General features: G+C 35.6%; 1 protein-coding gene across 1 annotated transcript in view; it reads right to left on the reverse strand.

The window, feature by feature from the left end:
• Nucleotides 1-21,067, reverse strand: part of LOC148953262 (transient-receptor-potential-like protein) — a 158,493-nt gene that overhangs the window by 115,770 nt on the left and 21,656 nt on the right. Inside the window, exons 6-12 of the mRNA XM_089088430.1 lie at nt 19,000-19,170; nt 15,791-16,025; nt 10,916-11,068; nt 9,319-9,574; nt 7,796-7,929; nt 6,704-6,827; nt 5,648-5,843 (exon numbers count right to left, since the gene is read on the reverse strand). Of these exons, the coding sequence (XP_088944556.1) occupies nt 5,648-5,843; nt 6,704-6,827; nt 7,796-7,929; nt 9,319-9,574; nt 10,916-11,068; nt 15,791-16,025; nt 19,000-19,170 (1,269 nt within the window). The remainder of the gene's footprint in view (nt 1-5,647; nt 5,844-6,703; nt 6,828-7,795; nt 7,930-9,318; nt 9,575-10,915; nt 11,069-15,790; nt 16,026-18,999; nt 19,171-21,067) is intronic.

The raw sequence follows: 21,067 nt of genomic DNA on the forward strand, positions 1-21,067 counted from the left end.
TAAACATAAAGTCAAATGGGTGGGTGGGCATGGTAGGGGGATTAGTTTCCCTCCAATCACTTTCGACTATTAAAAAGGGCATCAGCCCTTTCTATTTTCAATCGAATGAGCCCTTTTTGTAGTTCCTACGACAACTCCTTTGACACAAAGTGCCCTGGTCTAAACAACAACAAAAAAATAATACATTAGCCCTTTCAATTTCCAATCAAATGAGCCCTTTTGAAGTTTCTTCGACAACGCTTTCAATAAAAAACCTTATATACCCCCAAGGGATAACTTACAACCCTCGCCCTGAGGGCTAGGGGGGGGTTCATCCTCATAGACCTAATTTCCAGAACTTTCTACTACGTTGAACAAAATGACTATCTGAAAATTTTGATTGGATGTGTTTGGGGGAATGGTGGGCGTGAGAAAGGGGTTAGTTACGGTCCAATCACTTTCAACTATTAAAAAGGGCACTATCCCTCTCAATTTCCAATTGAATGAGCCCCTTTTGAAATTTTTACAACTCTATCATTAAAAACCTTATACGCCTCCTGGGCATAACTTACAACCTTTGCCCTGGGGACTGTCGGGGGTTTTTCCTCCTTTAATACATAATTTCCAGAACTTTCAACTACGTTGAACAAAATGGCTATCTCTATGCTTTTATTGAATGTGTTTGGGGAAATGGAGGGCTTTAGAGGGGGGTTAATTACTCTCCAGTCACTTTCGACTATTAAAAAGGGCAATTTCAATTACCAATCAAATGAGCCCCTTTTGAAATTTCTACAACAACTTTCTATATAAACCTTATATGCCCCCAGGGCACAAATTACAACCCTTGCACTGAAAGCTCTGTTGAAGTTTTTATCCTAAAAGACCTAATTTCCAGAACTTTCGACTACCTTGAACAAAATGGATATCTCAAAAATTTTGATTGGATGTAATTGGGGAAATGGTGGGCGTGAGAGGGGGGCTAGTTGCCCATTTCAATAAAAACCTTATATACCCCCAGGGCATAACTTAAAACCCTTGTCCTGAAGACTATTGGGAGAGTGTCCTGCTCAAACTTATAATTTTCTGAACTTTAAACTTCGTGGAACAAAATGGCTATCAAGATATTTTGATCGGATATGTTTGGGGAAATGGTTGGTGTGGAAGGGGTGTTTGTTGCCTTCCAATCACTTTCGACTATTAAAAAGGGCACTAGCCATTTCAATTTCAAATCGAATGTGTCATTTTTGAAGTTTCTGTGACGCCTTATAAAAGCCTTATATGCCCCCAGGGCATAACTTACAACCCTTACCCTGAGGGCTGTGGGAGAGTGTCCTCCTCAAAAACATTATTTCTATCTGGAAATGCAAAACACTGAATAAAATGGCTATCTAAAAATTTTGATTGGATGTGTTTGGGGAAAAGGTGGGCGAGAGAGGGGGCCTAGTTGCCCTCAAATCCCTTTCGACTATTAAAAAGGGCACTAGACCTTTGAATTTCCAATCGAATGAGCCCTTTTTCAATTTTCTACGACAAAGATTTCAATAAAAACTCATATGCCCTCAGGGCATAACTTATAACCCTTGCTCTGAAACCCGGGGGGGGGGAGTTTCCTGCTCAAAGGTATAATTTCCTGAACTTTAACTGCGTGGAACAAAAGGGCTATCTCAAAATTTTGATTGGGTGTGTTTGGGGAAATGGTGGGCGTGGAAGGGGTGTTAGTTGCCTTCCAGTTACTTTCGACTATTAAAAGGGCACAAGCCATTTCAGTTTTTAAACGAATGAGCCCTTTTAGAAGTTTCTACGACAACGCGTTCTATAAAAACTTTATTTGCCCCCAGGGCATAACTTACAATCCTTTCCCTGAGGGCTGTGAGAAGGTTGTCATCCTTAAACACCTAATTTTCAGAACTTAAAACTACGCTGAACAAAATGGCTATCTCAAAATTTTGAGTGGATGTGTTCGGGAGAATGATTGGCGTGGGGGTGAGGGCTAGTTGCCCTCCAATAACTTTCGACTATTAAAAAGGGCACTAGCCCTTTGAATTTCCAATCAAATGAGCCTTTTTTGAAGTTTCTACGACAACGCCTTCTACAAAAACCTTATATGCCTCCAGGGCATAACTTGAAACCCTTCCCCTAAGGGTTGTGGGGGAGTGTCCTCCACAAAAAGATATCTTCTATCTGGAAATCAACTACGCTGAACAAAATGGCGATCTCATAATTTTGATTGGATGTATTTGGGGTAATGATGGGCTTGCGGGGGGGGGGGGGGGGTAGTTGCCCTCCAATTAATTCCGACAATTAAAAATAGCACTATCCCTTCGAATAAAGATCCGAATGAGCCTGTTTGAAGTTTTAACGGCAATACCCTCTATAAAAACCTTAAATGGCCCCAGGGCATAATTTTAAACGCTTTAGCTGAGGGATGTGGGGTAATGACTTCCTTAAAAACATATTTTCTATGTGGAAATCAACTACGCTGAAAAAATGGCTATCTCAAAATTTTGATTGGACGTGTTTGGAGGAATTATGGGCGTGGGGGGAGGGCTAGTTGCCCACCAATCACCTTCAACTATTAAAAAGGGCACTAGCCACTCCAATTTCCAATCGAATGAGCCTTTTTCCAAGTTTCTACGACAATTCCTTCGATACGAAGTGCCCGGGTGGAGAAAAAACCAAAAACACATTGTGCCCACATCGTTCTTTACTTACGCAGCGCTAGCGTGCTGCCTATGATTAAAGATATTTGGTTTTAAAGAAGATTCTTCTTGTGCATTAACTGTTACAACATTACGATTTAGAGTTTCAGATCTGTTGAAAAAGTCAATCTCTTTTTCAATTTTCTACGACAAAGATTTCAATAAAAACTCATATGCCCTCAGGGCATAACTTATAACCCTTGCTCTGAAGACCGTGGGGGGAGTGTCCTGCTCAAAGGTATAATTTCCTGAACTTTAACTGCGTGGAACAAAATGGCTATCTCAAAATTTTGATTGGATGTATTTGGGGGAACGATGGGCGTGCGGGGGGGGGGGGGGGCTAGTGGCCCTCCAATCACTTTCGACTATTAAATAAGGCACTAGCCACTCTCATTTCCAATCGAATGAGCCTTTTTCCAAGTTTCTACGACAATTCCTTCGATACGAAGTGCCCGGGTGGAGAAAAAACCAAAAACACATTGTGCCCACATCGTTCTTTACTTACGCAGCGCTAGCGTGCTGCCTATGATTAAAGATATTTGGTTTTAAAGAAGATTCTTCTTGTGCATTAACTGTTACAACATTACGATTTAGAGTTTCAGATCTGTTGAAAAAGTCAATCTCTTTTTCAATTTTCTACGACAAAGATTTCAATAAAAACTCATATGCCCTCAGGGCATAACTTATAACCCTTGCTCTGAAGACCGGGGGGGGAGTGTCCTGCTCAAAGGTATAATTTCCTGAACTTTAACTGCGTGGAACAAAATGGATTTCTCAAAATTTTGATTGGATGTATTTGGGGGAAGGATGGGCGTGCGGGGGGAGGGGGCTAGTTGCCCTCCAATCACTTTCGACTATTAAATAGGGTACTAGCCCTTTAAATTTCCCATCGAATGAGCCTGTTTTGAAGTTTCTACGACAACACCTTCTATAAAAAGCTTATATGCCCCCAGTGCATAACTTAAAACCCTTGCCCTGAGGGTTGTGGGGGATTGTCTTCCTCAAAAACATATTTTCTATCAAAAATCAACTACGCTGAACAAAATGGTTTTCTAAAAATTTTATTTGGATGTGGTTGGAGGAATGTCGGGAGTGGGGGGGGGCTAGTTGCCCTCCCATCAATTTCGACTATTAAAAAAGGCACTAGCCACTCTAATATCCAATCGAATGAGCCTTTTTCCAAGTTTCTACGACAATTCCTTCGATACGAAGTGCCCGGGTGGAGAAAAAACCAAAAACACATTGTGCCCACATCGTTCTTTACTTACGCAGCGCTAGCGCGCTGCCTATGATTAAAGATATTTGGTTTTAAAGAAGATTCTTCTTGTGCATTAACTGTTACAACATTACGATTTAGAGTTTCAGATCTGTTGAAAAAGTCAATCTCTTTTTCAATTTTCTACGACAAAGATTTCAATAAAAACTTATGTGCCCCCAGGGCATAACTTATAACCCTTGCTCTGAAGACCGTGGGGGGAGTGTCCTGCTCAAAGGTATAATTTCCTGAACTTTAACTGCATGGAACAAAATGGCTATCTCAAAATTTTGATTGGATGTGTTTGGGCGAATGATGAACGTGGGGGGGGGCTAGTTGCTCTCCAATCACTTTTGACTATTAAAAAGGGCACTAGCCCTTTGAATTACCAATCGAATGAGTTGATCTGGAAATCAACTAGTTGCCCTCCAATCACTTTCGACTACCAAAAAGAGCACTAGCCCTTTGAATTACCAATCGAATGAGTTGATCTGGAATTCAACGCTAGCGCGCTGCCTATGATTAAATATGTTTGGTTTTAAAGAAGATTCTTCTTGTGCATTAACTGTTACAAAATTCCGATTTAGAGTTTCAGATCTGTTGAAAAAGTCAATCTCTACTTACTTTTCATTGCCAAGACTATTTTAATGGATTAGCAAAGTTCGTCTTGTATGGACTCACAGGCTATATGTGTAATTTTCAATATTTTCCCATCAAATTTCCCCCACGATTCAGCATAAAGTATGAATTGTTGCGGTAAAATGTAAAAAGGTTTGTTTTCCTTCTTTAAGTGATTACTGAAGCCTATCAAGACTATAATGAAAACAAAAATAAAAGCTATACAAAACCTTTTATCTGAAAATAGGCTAAAAAGTAAAATCCTGGGTAGCTTCCTGTTACCCACAATAACTGAAATTATTTAAGAAAAAAAAAGGTGGGGCAGCCAGGATAAACATTTAAAGAACTATCCATGAAGTATTTTCTATTTTATGATAGCCCAGGCTTTCAATTTTAGTCTGACAATTTAAAAAGTTTCTGGGTAACCGGACAATGTTCTTTCTTATTTTTTAGTTCTTATAGAGAAAAAAAGCGTTAACGTATCTTTTCATGTTTTTATTGTGTATAGGGGTTTGAAACGTCTGCTCTAAGTTACTCAGACATGGTGAATTGTATAGTTTCACTTTTTTCGAGATCTCTTCATTCTTTTTGGGGTATTCCCCCCTTTTCTAAACCTATGTAAGTTTTCCTAAGATGGCAAGATTTTACAAAAGACTTTAAACCTAACAGGTTTTAAATATTTGGAAACAGCATACGAAGGGAAATCTTCTGATATATACATCTTTATCAAAATTTAGTTTCAGAGTTTTGGTTTCTATTGGCAAGGGTCGGTCGTTACCGAACATGAACAGCCTGACAATTATTTTAACCAACATTTTGCTATTTCCAAATTGTAGTAAAACCCTCTACTCTCGAGGAAATACAGCTAGATGAGTACATTCATTCTTAAAGCATTGTGATAAAAAAGATGACAATTTCAAAATATTCAAGATTTTTCATGGAATGCAAGTTAAACTTTAGATAAAAGAGATGAAATTCGATGGTTGTGCCAGCCCTTCCTATATTTAGGGCAAGTGCTGTTCGTTTTAAGTTAAAAAATCTTTCTTTACCGTGCAAAGAAAAACTGATTAGACAACAAAGCTATGGTTTTACTTACTGTGATGAGTGCATAAGAATTTGACATCATAGCAATGAGGAGGTTGAGAAGTACTACGACGTTGATCACAGAGTATGATCCAAACATAAGCAAGCCCCAAAAGCGTGTATAGGATTTGATGCCACTAAGCTCAAAATTGTCCAATCCTATCATACCAAAGCTTGCCCAGAACAGGGACTGCGATGTCTCAAATAGACTGAAATAATTAAGAGTAAAGACAGTGGTAGTTGTTATTTATTCCTAAACACTTACATGTATACTAATAATGACCACACTAGCATGGTTTTGCAGTAACACTAAAGAAAAAGCAAACTGTTGGTGCAATTGATGCCTTGAGCAGAGTTGTAATAAGTGGGGTAGGGGTACCAAGTTTGAACCCTCCCCCTCCCAAAAAAAAGGTAACCAAAATGCATACAAAAAGATTTTTGATGCTTTTTGTAAAGTTTTCTTTTGTAGCCCCTTCACCCCCCACAAAATAACCCCTTCCCGAAAAAATACTGGGTACGCCCTTGGTCTTGAGTTAGAAGATAAGGCCAGTATCATGGCTTTTAGAACCTTTTTGTCCTACATGGCACTAAATGGCCAAATTACCCTTTAAACAAGCTAGTTAAATGGTATGAAGAAACACACATCGCTACTGTACCAACAACACTGTGGTACTCGTAGAGGCTCACAATTACGATGTAAAAATATCTTTCTCAGTGTCTGTGTCAGAAACTTCTTGAAATTCGACCAAAATATCTCTATATAGATAAATTAGGACAACTTTGATTCTAGATGATCAGAATAACAAAGTTTTTGATTCCACTCCTCATATCTGCTACATACAACCTCTCGTATAACACGAAGACACCAGGCACGTTTGTCAGCCCTTTGTATAATGGCAAGCCGATTCCGTTATTCAAGTCAACAAGCACACGTTTATTGTCTTATTTTATGGGTTGGAAACCTAATCAGGTTTCAGCGCGAGCTGCCTCACAAAGTTGTACAAAGTATGGACTCTGAAGATCGTTTAAAATACATGAATAGTAAAGAAAACAAGACGAGATTTTATACTTATGAAACCGTCTCCATTTCATGCATGCCTCAGGATTCTTGCTCCAGTCTGCACCTCCATCGGGTAGGGAGAAACATTTCTTGTACTCAATATCGCAGAAATACCATAAAAGTTGATTCAGACCTATAAAGAATGAAGTCTATACGGAATACGATTATTTATGTTTCATTAAAGTTTCCAAACCACAAAACCATGCAGATCTCTTTTATTTATAGAAGCTTGGTAAGGGAAGAGTAAAGGAGGTTTATAATAAGTTTAAAGGTTTGGTTAGTTTGGTTGCTTGACCAATCCTTAATCAATATTACCAAATAGTCTATATTATTTGTATGTTCCTTAAAATAATTAACCGATCGGACAGAAAAAAGCAGAGGCATGGAAACTGAAAAATACACAGGGATATTTATTCTGGTGTAACACAATAGCTTTATTTTGAGAAAAATATTGTATAAACTTTGAAGACAATGATAGTTAATCTCTCATGTTAACCCTAAGTCAGAACGAAAATTATTGTTATGAAGTTATTATGACGTGACCTATCAGTTTCTAAATATAGTGAAGGTAATTGATTTTTGGGCGAGTTATAATAATGGGTCCCGTGCCTTATTCCTTTATGAGTGGTTTCGTGGTCCTAAACTTGGTTTGAGAGCCCCACCTCGGTAGTTATTAAGCGTGACTAAATTAGAGGCGAATAGCCTGCTGAGTCTTATGGAAGAAGAATAAGGCTTATTATTTATTGGATCTAAGCCTAAAAGGTTATAGGTAAAAGCATCAATGAGTCATTAGTAAATAAATCAGTAAGTACTTAGTAAATAGCAATCTAAAAAATGCAGACCACACTTACGCTGAAAACAATCGTCTAGTCCAAATTTCTAGTTACCATTAAAAAAGATCAAGGCTCAAGAACGTCGCTTATCCTTAAAGTTATGCATATATTTTTATTGCAATTTGGTGGACAAATTCTTGTCTGATTGTTTCTGGGTTTTTGATAATTGTAAATCAATACTTTTCTTCTTATATATCAGAGCCATTATTTTTATGTACCTTGATCGAAAAATATTTATATTAATATTGATTCAGAAAACATCACTTACCACAAGCAAATGCAAACAGGACCAGTGAGTAGATAAAGAAAAATTTGACGATATCAATGACCATTCTTCCTAGGCAGATTTGAAGCGGACCCAGGTAAGGGTTGATCAAAAAGAGATGGACGAGTTTTAAGGCACTAAAAAAAATTACTGAAATTTATAAATGAGAATTCATAGTGCAAAAAAGGAATGTTATTCAGAAATGGGGCAGAGATTACTTTATTTTGGAAGTTTTGATAGAATATTTCAGTATAAAGTAACCCTGAAAGGGGTGTTCAAACCCTTGGGCAGTACATGCACTCCTGACCTTTCTATAGCCTACTATAAGATTACCTTAAACTCTCCTTTAAGAATAGGGTTTCTAAGTAATGAATAGTAAAAAAATATATGAAACTGAATAAAAAACAAATCAAACTAAAAAAAAATGATAGTTAGAATTAGGTAATTTCAGTATTTAGTAAATTAATCATTAATATTAATACCCTCTCAGTTGAAGGATAAATCAAGGCCAAAAAAGTTCACAAGAACAAAATCAAACACGGAGTAGAGAGATGCAATATATATAATATGACATAAAAACATTACGACACTCAATAATTGCTAATGTCGAATTCAGCATATAATTAGGTTTCTTGATTAATATAAGTAAGAATTAGTAAGGTTCAAAAACCAAAAGAAAGATGAATTTCTAAGCAACTGTAATCTCCTACACTAAAGAAATGACTGTAGAAAAAGCCTCTATCATTTACTATTAATTGCAAAGGAGACGAGTATCACAATTGATGCGAGTTTTCATATATTTGAAACATTCGGTTATTTCTGAGAAGCGGAAGGGTAACGCTTCTGCCTACACATGAGTTTAAATTGAGATATTGTATTTTCCCTAATACAATTTATTCTACTTTCTCCTTGAACAATAAGAAGACGCTTCATTTTAATAATAAAAAAAATAATACAGATATAATTCCATTCGAATACACATGCATGAGAGAGGGAGCCCATGAACCCTCTCAAACTGTTACACTTTTTAGGATTGCTTCAAGCTTTCCAATAAATATGTCTAAAATGCGCTACTTTTGACCAATTTACCTCGTATAAAATAAATTCCTGCCAATATCACGTTCTTGTCTGTTAAAGTTTCATTCAACTTATTATTGTAGAGACATTAAAATTGTGTATGCTTTGAAAAGGTTAGCAGAAAAATCTTAAAAAAATGTGGATGATACAAGCTTTCTAAAGGCTGTTCCGGCAAATTTTCGCACCAAATAAATTTAAGTTAAAATAAATACGGCAAAATTTGATTTAGTTAAAAAATACCTTTATTTCCTATCTAAAAATTAAACATTGTGTGTGCCTTACCCTCAGCTTCAAGAAAAAATGTTTAAAATTAAACGTAATAATCCGAATGATATATTTTATCAGATTAATCGAATAAGGTTACTTTGAACATAAGCGCCAAGGAACTAAGATAAAACGGTATTTTCGAAACATCCCTATTGTTTAACCATAAAGAACTGGATACACACCTAAAGACATTGGACATTGCAAATAAACCATCTGCAACTAGCTGGGGATCGAAGTCATCCCATTCTTCTCTGGGAATATATGCAGAAGCGGGGTTGATCTTTATTTCTTCTTGCTGTTGATAATATGCAATAGTCCTTAATGTTATGACTAAAATATAGCCAAGGTTTCGAGACATGTCTATGAAGTTCCACATGTTTCGTATGTAGCGACTAAAGCCAGACCGGTAAAGCTCACGTGTATCCTCAACAAGAAATCCTGAAAAGAAATACTTGAAAAACAAAGGCACGCTTTTCTGAAAACACTACTATAATTTTGTGTATTATTAAAAGGTTCCAAAATCAATGATACTAATCAAATCAGCAGTTTATATTTAAAAAAGAAGTAGCAAAATTTGATGCCTTAGAGACAGCTGCCATCGTAAAGATAAACTTTTATTATGGTTCATTGCCAGTGGCGTTGATTCATGGAAATTAGGGGGGAATACATTTGTCAAACTTTGTCGGTGGCCAATAGCCTGTGTTATTTCTTTAATCTTTTAATTGAAGTACGAGTAAAGGCCTTTTTTCAGCTAAAACACCGAAAACGGGTATTTTTCAAAATCTAGGCGGCTAAAAAATCTGGAGCAGGGGCATGCCTCTTCCCCAATTGCGACAACTAGGCACTACCCTAACAAAACAATTAATCTAATTATATGAGTTTACATATGTTCAATAATTAATATTTATTTCCACACTCTTTCAGTGAAATATCTGAAAACAATGCTAAAAGTTCTGTCTCCCTTTGAAAGAAGATAGCTGTGTGTTAAGAAGAGATAAGATCTTGGATATGCACAACGGATCACCGGACGACTGTAGAGAAGGGATCATTTTTCATCAAAACTATAGAGGACTCTAGTAAATGCAGCCAAAATTGTGATGTTTTGGGCCTGAGTCCCATATTTTCTTACGTGCGTGCCTGGTACGGATTGCAAGGACGCTTATAACTCAAACAGTTATCTTAGACAGGTTTTAACTTTGATGTTCATTCAGTACAGCGAGTTAAGGAAAACCCTTCATATGATAGCCATATAAAGGGTCCTCTCCTAAGAATGAACCTTTAAGATTTTTCTGTTAAAGTATTCAGTACTGTGCGAACGTTGTTAGAAGGGCTAAAGCTATATACCATTCGATAGCTCTCGTTCTCTTGTTTTTGGCTATGCAGATAATTTTTCATTTCAACAAATCATAAAGGAGCTACAGGTAAAAATCTTGGAATGACTATATGTGACTATATAAAAAACACTATATAGGGATTGGATGGCAGATGCGCGTTCAACAAGTTCTGTGTTCAACAAGTTCAAGTCTTGTGTCGGCAATATGTAGCTTTACACTGAAACAAATTTGAAGTAGTAGCAGAAAAAGGGCCAAGAGTATGCAGCGATAAGGTTTAAGATGTGCTCATCGGTGCTGTTTCACCGACAGGTAGCTTCCGGCTGCAGCGAATTCGAACCAGAAGTAGAAAAACCTCTCCTAAGGATTAACCTTTAGGATTAGCCTGATAAAGTATCACTGAAAATATTTTAGTGTTTACCAAAAATAAATGAACGATATAACTTACCGATGACGTAAATAACAACAGCACATTCTAGATACGTCGGTGCATTACCTCTCTGTCGCTTCAGCTCGTCTGCCAAAGCCAATTTCATTGATTCAGTTCCAAAAAATGAAACAACAATGACCTCAGCACGTTGAGACACCAATATCAGAAGAACTAGAATTATATTTAATTCCTAAGAATTTCAACTTCAGGATTTGCAGAATTTTTTGCTGATCTCATTTTATGGAAATTTGCATTAGACTTATTTGTGAATTTAAATTTTCCTCTAAAATTTGAAGTAACATAAAATTTAAATACAATAATTTTTCAAGCAAAGGATGATATAAATAAAAAGAAACAATATGAAATAAGTGAAAATGAAACTATACAAGTAAAAGTGAAACATTTTTTCTGATATAAATCCAAAAATGACTGAGCTTCATTACATAAATATGGCAATGACTTCAATATATATAATATGAGCAGGAGTCTTTACAATCGCCAACTGACAGTATTTGTTACATTCTAGAAACATATTGTTAGTCGCAAGCTAAATTTTGTAGTATAGAATGGAGTTTAAGGGGGTGCCAGCTTTCTTCTTATATTCTTCTCCTTCTTATACAGTGAAATTTCTTATCGTTTAGTTTCTAATTTACATGTTTGATTTCGTTGGAAAAAGTTGTTCTATAAATTCAACGCGTGTTTGTTCTTAATTCATCTCCTTCGAAAATTCAAAAGATGAATACGAGATTTATACACAAATTAGAAAAATATATCGAGAAAGTTTTGAAAAACGTGAAATATTTGCTTTTTGTGTGTGGCCACCACTTTTTATACATTCTTGTCATAAAATTTTAACCTTACAACTACCCATGTAGATTATAAAGTTACAGCTTGAAAATACACTTCTTGAACCTTTAAAAATCCCTGAATGCCCCCTCCCCCCCCAAAAAAAGCCTGTTCTGCCCCGAGAAAACACTCAGTAGCATAAATAGTTAATTTAATTCCTTTACATTTATGACTCGGCAATATTTCAGCTAAAATAACTATTTATTGGCCTATAACATCATAATAGGCCCTTTCTTTCGTTGAGATTAACTTTTTTAATAATTTCTACACAGATGCACTCATTTGTTAAATTTACCAGAGCCACTGATTAAACATAATCATAAGCTAAAAAAATATACAAAAAAAAAAAAAAAAAAAATAAAGACATATTCGTATTCACCCTTCTTGAGAATTTTGTAGAATTTGTAACTTTGTAGATAGGTGGCTGGGATCTTCCTTCTTGGTTCTTTGACATGTTGAGTTTGACAGTGTAATTTTGTATAGACTATTTGATAGAAAATTTCTACTTATCATTTACGCGGAGAATAGCAGACATGAAGATAGGTTTTCGATATAAAGTTTCTTGCTTACATACAAAGTTAAATTTTCATCCCTATTTTACTTCCATTTTTAATTAGGCTTTTCTATAATAGGGTCTTCTTACATCGGACATTTAATTTTCATTTATATTTTACTTCTTTTTTATATTAGGCTGTTCTATAATTGTGAAATCCTAACTTTTCTGCAATTACTCGCAGTGGTGTTTTTGAGATATTTGGGGCGAACATAATATTTTGTGGCAAACAAAGACTAACATCAGCACTTTGAAGTGACGCAATGTCCTATTTTAGCCCATTCTTGTCCTATTAATGTCCTATTAGAGCTTAGGGACGGATCTAGAGAAAAATCTTGGGGGAGGCCCAAGATGACAAAGACACCAATGAGCAAAATATTGGGAGGGGGGCAATGTGACAAAGGTGCTAATAATCGACCAAATTGACAAATTTATTCTACAAAAAGAGTAAAAAAAAGATTTTTTTTTGCATTTTTGGAATTAGAATGAAAGGTAGATTCATTTGGTGCATATATCGTAGTTAGAATTCGTGTTGTAGGGTTGTAGTTACGATTGACGAGAATTCGTCTCTATCTCCCATTCGTGGCCATGAACAGTTTGGTTTAATGGAAAACTAAGTATCCCAATTAAAATTGAATCATTGCGCAAGAAAGTGGATTTTGTTTAATGACATTTTTTTGTGTCTTATATTTTACATTTGTAGACCTGAAAATTCAAATTAGTCAAACTAACCTGCACACCATCCACGAAAAACCTTCCTCTTTTATAAGATTTACGCATACTTGTAGAAGAAATCCTATTTCTGGTTCTTTTATCCTTATTTCCACCCTGTGGAAAAGCTACTATGCAATATACGCAACAAATTGGCTTAAATTGGACAGAAGAACAAAACAATATTTGTAGCTTGAGGAGACTACACACCTCTACCGACTCAGCAGCCTACTACCAAATTAGCGGATTTGTGAATTTCCTTAAGCAGCGCAATAGCGTTTTCCTGGTAAAGAGTGAGGTGGCCTCTATATATTATTAAATAAAAAAAAATATCAATTGCAAGTTAGGAACCATAATAAAACTTAAAACAAACAGAAATAATTCTGTATATGAGGGGAAAGCCCCCTCCTCAATACTTCAATCTTCACACTTAATTATTTTACTACTTTAAAAAAAGATCCTAAGGAATTGGGACAAATAGTCAAATTATAGCATAAGTGGCGAGGTATGGAGGAGGGGGTAGGCAAAACTAAAAATTTCTCCATGGGAAACTCCTACCACATAAAATACCCCCCCCCCCCCTCGGGCAATTTAAACCTTGCTGAAAATCTTCTCTCAGAAAATTTTCATGCGGACTATTCTGCTTGAAATATTCTCCTCGGTGTACTTTAAGTTAGAAAGAGACTGTTTTCTTATTTAATTTTTAATCTTGTTTTAAATCATGCCGGAAAACCCCCCTTCATGGAAAGTTGCCCAAATGAAAAATTCCCCCATGGAGAATTTCTTCCACCGAAAATTTCCTCAGGGAAAAATGCTCCTTATAGTTCCAACCCCCCAGACCATTTCCTCGGGACATCTCCGCATGTAAAATTGAGTCGTCGTCAAAGAGAAAGTAATGCAAATAAAAATAATTTTGTATAGAAATTCTGGCAAATTCCCCCATGTAGATGTTCCCCCTGAAAGTACATCCTCGGAAACTTCCCACCCTTTAGAAAATTTTCCCCGTGGGAAATCTTCTACACCCACCGTAGAAAATTCCCCCTCCCTGAAAAATATCTATATATTGTCAATAGAAAATTTCCATATCTTACAACCATTTCTCCAGGGACTGCGGGGGGTGGGGTTGATTTATTACCAGAGGCATGGTTATTTGACCTTTAAATTACAGTGAACAAAATAGCTGTCTCAAAATTTTATGGGAAAACTTGGACCATTTATTCGATACTTTCACCTCGACGAAAAAACAAAGTAATAAAAAAGATAAATACGCATCCATGATCTTTCTTCCGGCCAAAAATACGAAGTTCCACATTTTTGCAGATGGGACCTTGAAACCTCTACGTTAGGGTTATGTGATATACTGAATCTAATGGTGGGATTTTCAATAAGATTCCTTGATGTTTGGGTTTGTTTTTCGAAAATCACGAAAATTATCTCAGGCTCGTATCTTTTGATGGGTACCATTAAACTTAATAAAATTTTATATATTTCAAATCATCATAAGGAGCCAATGATTTTTATGGGTCTATTGTTCTCAAAATTTGTATTAAAAGTCAAAGAATTTTGGTTACTATTCGGCCGAGTCGCTCCCTACTTATAGTTCGTTACCCCGAACTGTTTTATTTATTTTTTTATTTTTAGCTTTTCACCAAGCCGCTTAGTATGGAAGGAGTTGTCCTAAGAACTTCGGGGGTGGGACATTCGCTTAGAAATTAAGAGTTCTGGTTCCCTTTTTAAGAGTAAAAAGTAGTTTGGGACAAACAGAGCCCCAACCGTTTTTGTGGTCTCCCTTAAAATAGGTCAAATCAAAATAATGACGTAGCTATTTTGACTAGCATAGTTGGAAGTACAAATGACTATGTCTCTGGGGATGACATTCCCCCTTATCACAGCCTTTGAGGACGTAAGTTTTGCAATTTGTCCATTGTTTGTATATAATAGTATTTTAGGCAAAAGAGGGGGCATGTTTGATACTTATCTTCTAGAAAGGCTAAGGGTATTCGAGAGAAACTTTCAGGAAATGTTGTAGGTGCTGTTTAACTAAATAAAATAAATTTCCCACAAACGGCTTACGGTAATAAGGGGGAGGGCTGAACTAACTAAAAGGCACTATGTGCGTACTACTACTACTAGTACTCAGGAGTATCGTGTATTCCGTATTTTACCTTTTTAATCAGCGTTATAATAGCCATGAACAGTTTTGTAAAATAATTTTATCGCTGTATTATTTTGGCAGCTAAAGGGCTCTGAACGCTGTCAAAATGAAAAGGACGCAACTGTGTAATGGCTTAGTGAAAATTGTTTTCCGACAACTACCTCGTTGTTGGAAGACTAATAGTTCCCAATTCAGTTAATTCTTTTTATCGGAATGTCTCAATTATTATGTCTCAAGAGGTAAATTTTTAACTCATCATTTGAACTCATATTCACAGACGTTTCAGCTAAGGAGAATTGTGGAAAACTGAACGAAAGACTTAGAGTTACCTATTTATGGATAAGTTCAAAACGCATATAAGATTTAACAAAACTTAACTTCAAATTTTTGCGTTTTTGCATGTTGCTTTTAACGAATGATGCTAAAAAAAGAATGGTAGTATCGATTTTGGGCGATAAAACGGTCCCAATAGTTAATTCCACCAATCCAATAAGAAGAAATGTAGGAGTAGTTCAAATTCTTGTAAAAAAAAATTCCTACACCAATTTACCGATCATTTAAATACAACAGTCTAAAGCTATTTTTCCCAGTTAGTAGAACGTTAACAGTAAATAAGAGTTTGACTTACAAAGAAAGAAGAGGTAGGATGATGCATGAATTAAGAACTTCATGAACGGTTTTCTCATAAGCTGTCCACTGGCACTGTTAGGGAAAAGCATATATAAACCACAATAATATGGGAAAAGAATCGCAATTTTGATGACTTCAAAGAGCTTTTCAATAGGTGACATTCTTCGGAAGCCCGGTAGTCCATCATACCAGATTGCACCAAGTAACTGCTGGATGTTCGGGTGGGCAACAAACTAAAAACAAAAATTAAGACTCAAAAGACTTAGTCTTTTTCGACTCATTAAGACCAAAAAAAAAATAACGATCAAAAATAATTAAGACTAAAAAAAATTAAGACTCAACGTCTTTTTCGTAATATTATACATATTAAGGACATTTTTGTTATGCTAAATTCATGGCGCCGGGCACTCTTAAGTATCTGATTTAATAATATTCTTTTACATCGCTCCATCACGTCTTAAATGATAGCTGAGTATTCTTTGAAGGAGTCGAAAGAAACGAATTCAGGGAAATCTTCCCAAGGAACATCGTTCCAAATTAAGATACAACGTCGCTCGAAGCTATTCATCAAGTACTCCGTTCTTGATGTCTCAACCTTAAATTGGGCTGAGCTGTGTGCCTTCAATTTTGTTTTGTTGGTCGAACAGGGGGAAGGTATCAGCATGCTTCATATAGGCACGCATATCTTGCTAGAATATTCAATATATTTTTAATCATTTCCAAGAGTCGCTTATATTTTTTCAGAGTTTTTTTGCTGCCAACTGTTTATATAAACCTAAATTGCCGTTTGGTAGATCTGTTAAATTTTGGTTCTTGAAAATGTATCAAATAACCATTGTGACAAATCATCTTAGTTTTCAAAAAGAAATAGAAAATTTCTTTAGTCAAGCTTCAAGAAAAAAACTTGAGGAAGATTGTTTCATGCCATGATGTATGGACAACGTAATGAAATTTCTTGTGTTTCTATTATGTTTCTTTCATTTTTTTTTTCTTTTTTAACACCTAGGTGGTCTATTCGAAATCTAATTAATATTCTTATAAAATGTTGTTTGTATTGCAATTAAGTTTGTTTTTTGGTGTTTTTTCTAAACGCACAGAAAATTTTCAGTGGCTAAATGAAAAATAGTTATGTAGCAGTTTAAGGTTTTAGTAAATTTAAACAGTTTTTTAAGTGAAATTTTTTTTTAACTACAATTACAAAATTAGGTTTGCTTATTACTTTCGCATAAAGTATTATTATATTAAAGAAAAAGGACAAAGAAGTTATCAGAAACTTCAAGAAACTATTTTTACATTTCATATGCACTAAACAAAAAATGTTGTAAAAGCTTTTTGCCACACGATGCAAGGGTGAGATGGTAACATTTTCCTTTCACTAAAAATATTTCTTCGCCTAATTGCTTGTTAAAAATTCCCGGACTAACGAATTTAACGAAAATTTAAAAACGAAGACGTGACTTTTTCCACATGTTTTCATGAGCTGTTGGTTGCTGATAATTTGTGATCTCCTTATGTTGCTAATGGTCCGTGAGCATTTTCCGTCAAGAATGTCAAGCTGATGCCGTTCCTCCACTTTGAAGGGCCATGTTCATAACCAGCTACTCATATTTACAGACATTTCAGCAGGGATGAATTGTGGAAAGCTGAATTAAAGACTTTAAGTTACCTATTCATTAGATAAGTCCGTTAAGCCGTGTTTCATAGCCAGGTCTCATTCACACAGTTAAAAACCAGTTAGAATATTTTACTAAAGCAAAAAGCCAAGACGCAACTTCGCCCATGGGTTTTCATCAGCCTTTGGTTGCTGATTTGTTATGATCTCCTTATGTTGCTAATTTTTTCGAAAGCATTTTCGGTGAAGAGTGTCAATCTGACGCTCTTCTTCTGCCTTTAGGGCAAGAAAAAAAGAAGAACTTTTTTTTTTTTTTTTATTTATATCCTTTATTTGTTATTTCTGTATTTTATTATCTTTGTTTATGGCCGACACATCTAGCACAGCTCCTCATCGACCAGTTTAAAAGATTATTTATCATGTATTTTGTCAATTAAAGATCTTGTCTTGTCTTGTCTAGGTGGCCAGGTCTTATAATAATATAGTATAATTCAGTACAAGCATGCTGAGTAGAACCTGAGTTTCTCACAAAGGCAATTTCCTTTCTAAGCTATAGTGGTTTGCAGAGTTAGTCAAAGACAGACCAAGCTCTGTTAATCCTGCATTGAATCTAACTAAAAGCCCCACCCTTAGCATATATGAATGTCCCCAGATATCTGAACTCTTCCAGCCTCTCAATGGGTTCGCCACTGAATCATATATATAAGTCGTCTCTTTACTTGAAAGATACTTTGTCTTGTGGATACTAATCGCAAGTCCTGTCTCACTAGCAGTGTTCGTTACTGTTCGTTACGTAGAGTACCATTGTCAGCATATTCAGAATCAGCAATGCTTCCTTGTGCTGAGATGGCGACACCATAATCTGTTTCCAATGTGTTTTTCCCAATCCAATCAAAAACACAGTTGAAAAGAATAGGCAATGCCAGATATCCTTGACAGACACCATGTAATATTTTAAATATGCTATTTGGAACTCAGGATCTACTCAGCACAAGTGCGAACAATTTCATTATATGGTTGTGAGACCTGGACCCTCAAGGCAGAGGAAGAATGTCAGCTTAAGCCTACGGACCGTTAGTGCAATAGGGATGACATGAGTAATCGGTACCAATACTATACATTTATATTTAAATTCCAAGTTTTTTTGGGCCACTTACATTTAGTTTTTTTTTTACACTCTACTTTTTCATGGTTATATTTTTTGTATGATGTCTTTTGGGGCAAATTTTGTGCCTAGGATAACAACTTGGTAGGGAAAGAGCAATTGACTCCCATAGATTTCAAAATCACACGTATTTTGTTTATTTCAAAATCCCCCCCCCCCTGAATTTTGAAAATACCTTTCATTATCTTCACTTTTTAAAAAATGAAAGTAAACCCTTGCCTTCCTACTACATTTTTGTGAATTGACTTTCCTAGGTTTTGCTATGTTTTCCTTTGCTTTTATAATACTGCGGAAATCATGCCTCTGTGAGGAGTTGTCATCCTCCATCTGCAATTTAAACCATGATTGTAGTTAGGCTATACTGCCAGATACATTCTGGGATTGATGTTGTTAAAGTAATTAAATATTATATTATAAAATATTTACTTACTCTTTTTTGCTTGTGTTCAATAGCCAATCTTAAGCGGGCCAAGTTCATATGCTGTCCATCTTCATAAGGAGCAGAGAAGGGGTCAAAATTAAGAACAATTGCAAGCTCTTGAGAGCTTCTAGTATTGCTGAGAAGATTTACTGCAAAGTCTTGACATTGTTTTCTCAAATCCTGTAAAAAATAAAAAAAATATTTATAAATTAAATGTTTGTGTTCCTAAAGCAACAAAAATAAAGAACTAGTTAGTTTCTTTTAGTTTAAGTGAATGTTACTGGATTGTAGCGACCATCTCATTAGAAATAATGAATATGTATTGAATGGAAGCATATGAAAATTGAATTTACAGTGGCTAGAGAGACAAGACTGTCTTAGTAGTGGACGCAAAGATTTATGATTTTTTAAGGTACAGGAGCTCGTCCTTTTATTTTTGAAGTGTTTTTTGTTTACGACAAGTAAATATTTATAAATTCTGCACAGTAAGCTTTAGACCATATTTGAATTATGTGGGTTAATTTAAAAAAAATGGAATATTTAACTATTTTCTGTTATGTGCCAAATCTGTGGGTGAAAATATCCACAATAGTAAAAAAAAATTTTTGGGTAGCTCATTTCTATGCTAGAAAATGTTTCGTTGTTCAAACTTTATTAATTGCGCATATTTAAAACCACTATGAAAATCGAATTCTTTTTATCAATATAGTGTTGTCAAAACCGTTTTTCACTCTTAAAATTCATTTAGTATCAAAAATAAGTGTGCTGTAATATTTTTAGTATTTTTACCATTATGAAATGAGAAGGGGCCTCGTTAATGTGCTATTAAGTCATACCGCTATAACGTCAACTTAAGCTTTTCAATCTTCTGGAAATGTGTTTATGTTTGGCAAAAAAAGAATCAAACTCGACGTGACCAACAAGTGTAGTATTCTCTTCATAGCATTAATTAGCCTTAAAGACCTCATTCCGCTTGTTCTTTTTGGTCAAACTTACCTCTTATTAACTGAAAGTGAATGGTTTGTTGTCCGAATCTGCTAATATCGCTTACACCTATTGATGAGGCCACAATGGAGCTCTTCTTTGACCCCAGTCTTAAAATTTTATATGAATATATTACTTTAGTCTGGGAAGTGTTACAGTTATTTAAAATGTTTAGACACCGTCTGGTTCAGATATAATGTGGTTGAAAACCAAAATGTACTGCATATCATCCAAAAGCTATACTGTAGTTTAAGCCTTAGTCGATCGCACATTTAATCACCTCTCCAGGGAAACACGTATTACTATGTACTTCAAAGAAAAGTATATTTTCTCTGGCAATTTTCTTGAGAACAAAGTGGCCAGAAAAGTTGATTCGGTCTTTTTGGCAGTCACATCTTTGCCAGCAATAAATGGTAGTACTGTTGTAATTCTTGGTGAACAGTCACAACAAGCTTCAGCAGATTTGCCAAGATATACATGATCCTGGTCGTCTTTAGAGGGTGTCAAGGTAGAAGATGTTTTGACAGTGGTTGAGCCTGTAATGGCCTTAGAAGTCTCGGAAGTTCCGAAAATACTGATTCACTCAATTACTGAGAATCCATTCCTGACCAACAGTTTTATCTATTCTAATAGGATGCATTCCAAATTTGTTGGCATGTAATAATTAGGATAGACTCTCTGCTAATACCATCAAATGGTTTTGTTCTAGAGCCATTCTAAAAATAAAATTCTGAAAATTTGATCCTTCAAAAACTAGCAAGTGAACCCCCTTTGAGCTTATGTGGTCCCAAATCGGGTTTTTGACGATTTCTTGTTTACACAATCAAATTTGATTAGAATTTGAAAATCTAATCAAATTTCTTCCTGATACAAAAACAGAACTTTGACAAGACAACAATTTAGCTTCGTACATGCCTTAGCCAGGGCAGAAAGATGTTTATGAGTTTTGTAGAAAACGGCTGAGGAGTCACTCTGGTACCCTCTTCGATGACTTCCTCGAATCTAGCTATACTACCTGATCTCTTTGCTGATAGTTTAGCTTCAAAGTGACCTCAAAGAAAGTTATAACAGGCTATATAACTGATTGTTTGAC

Source organism: Artemia sp. Qi Xiang Cuo, chromosome 4 (assembly GCF_049724085.1).
Source record: "Artemia sp. Qi Xiang Cuo chromosome 4, ASM4972408v1, whole genome shotgun sequence".
Taxonomy (NCBI): domain Eukaryota; kingdom Metazoa; phylum Arthropoda; class Branchiopoda; order Anostraca; family Artemiidae; genus Artemia; species Artemia sp. Qi Xiang Cuo.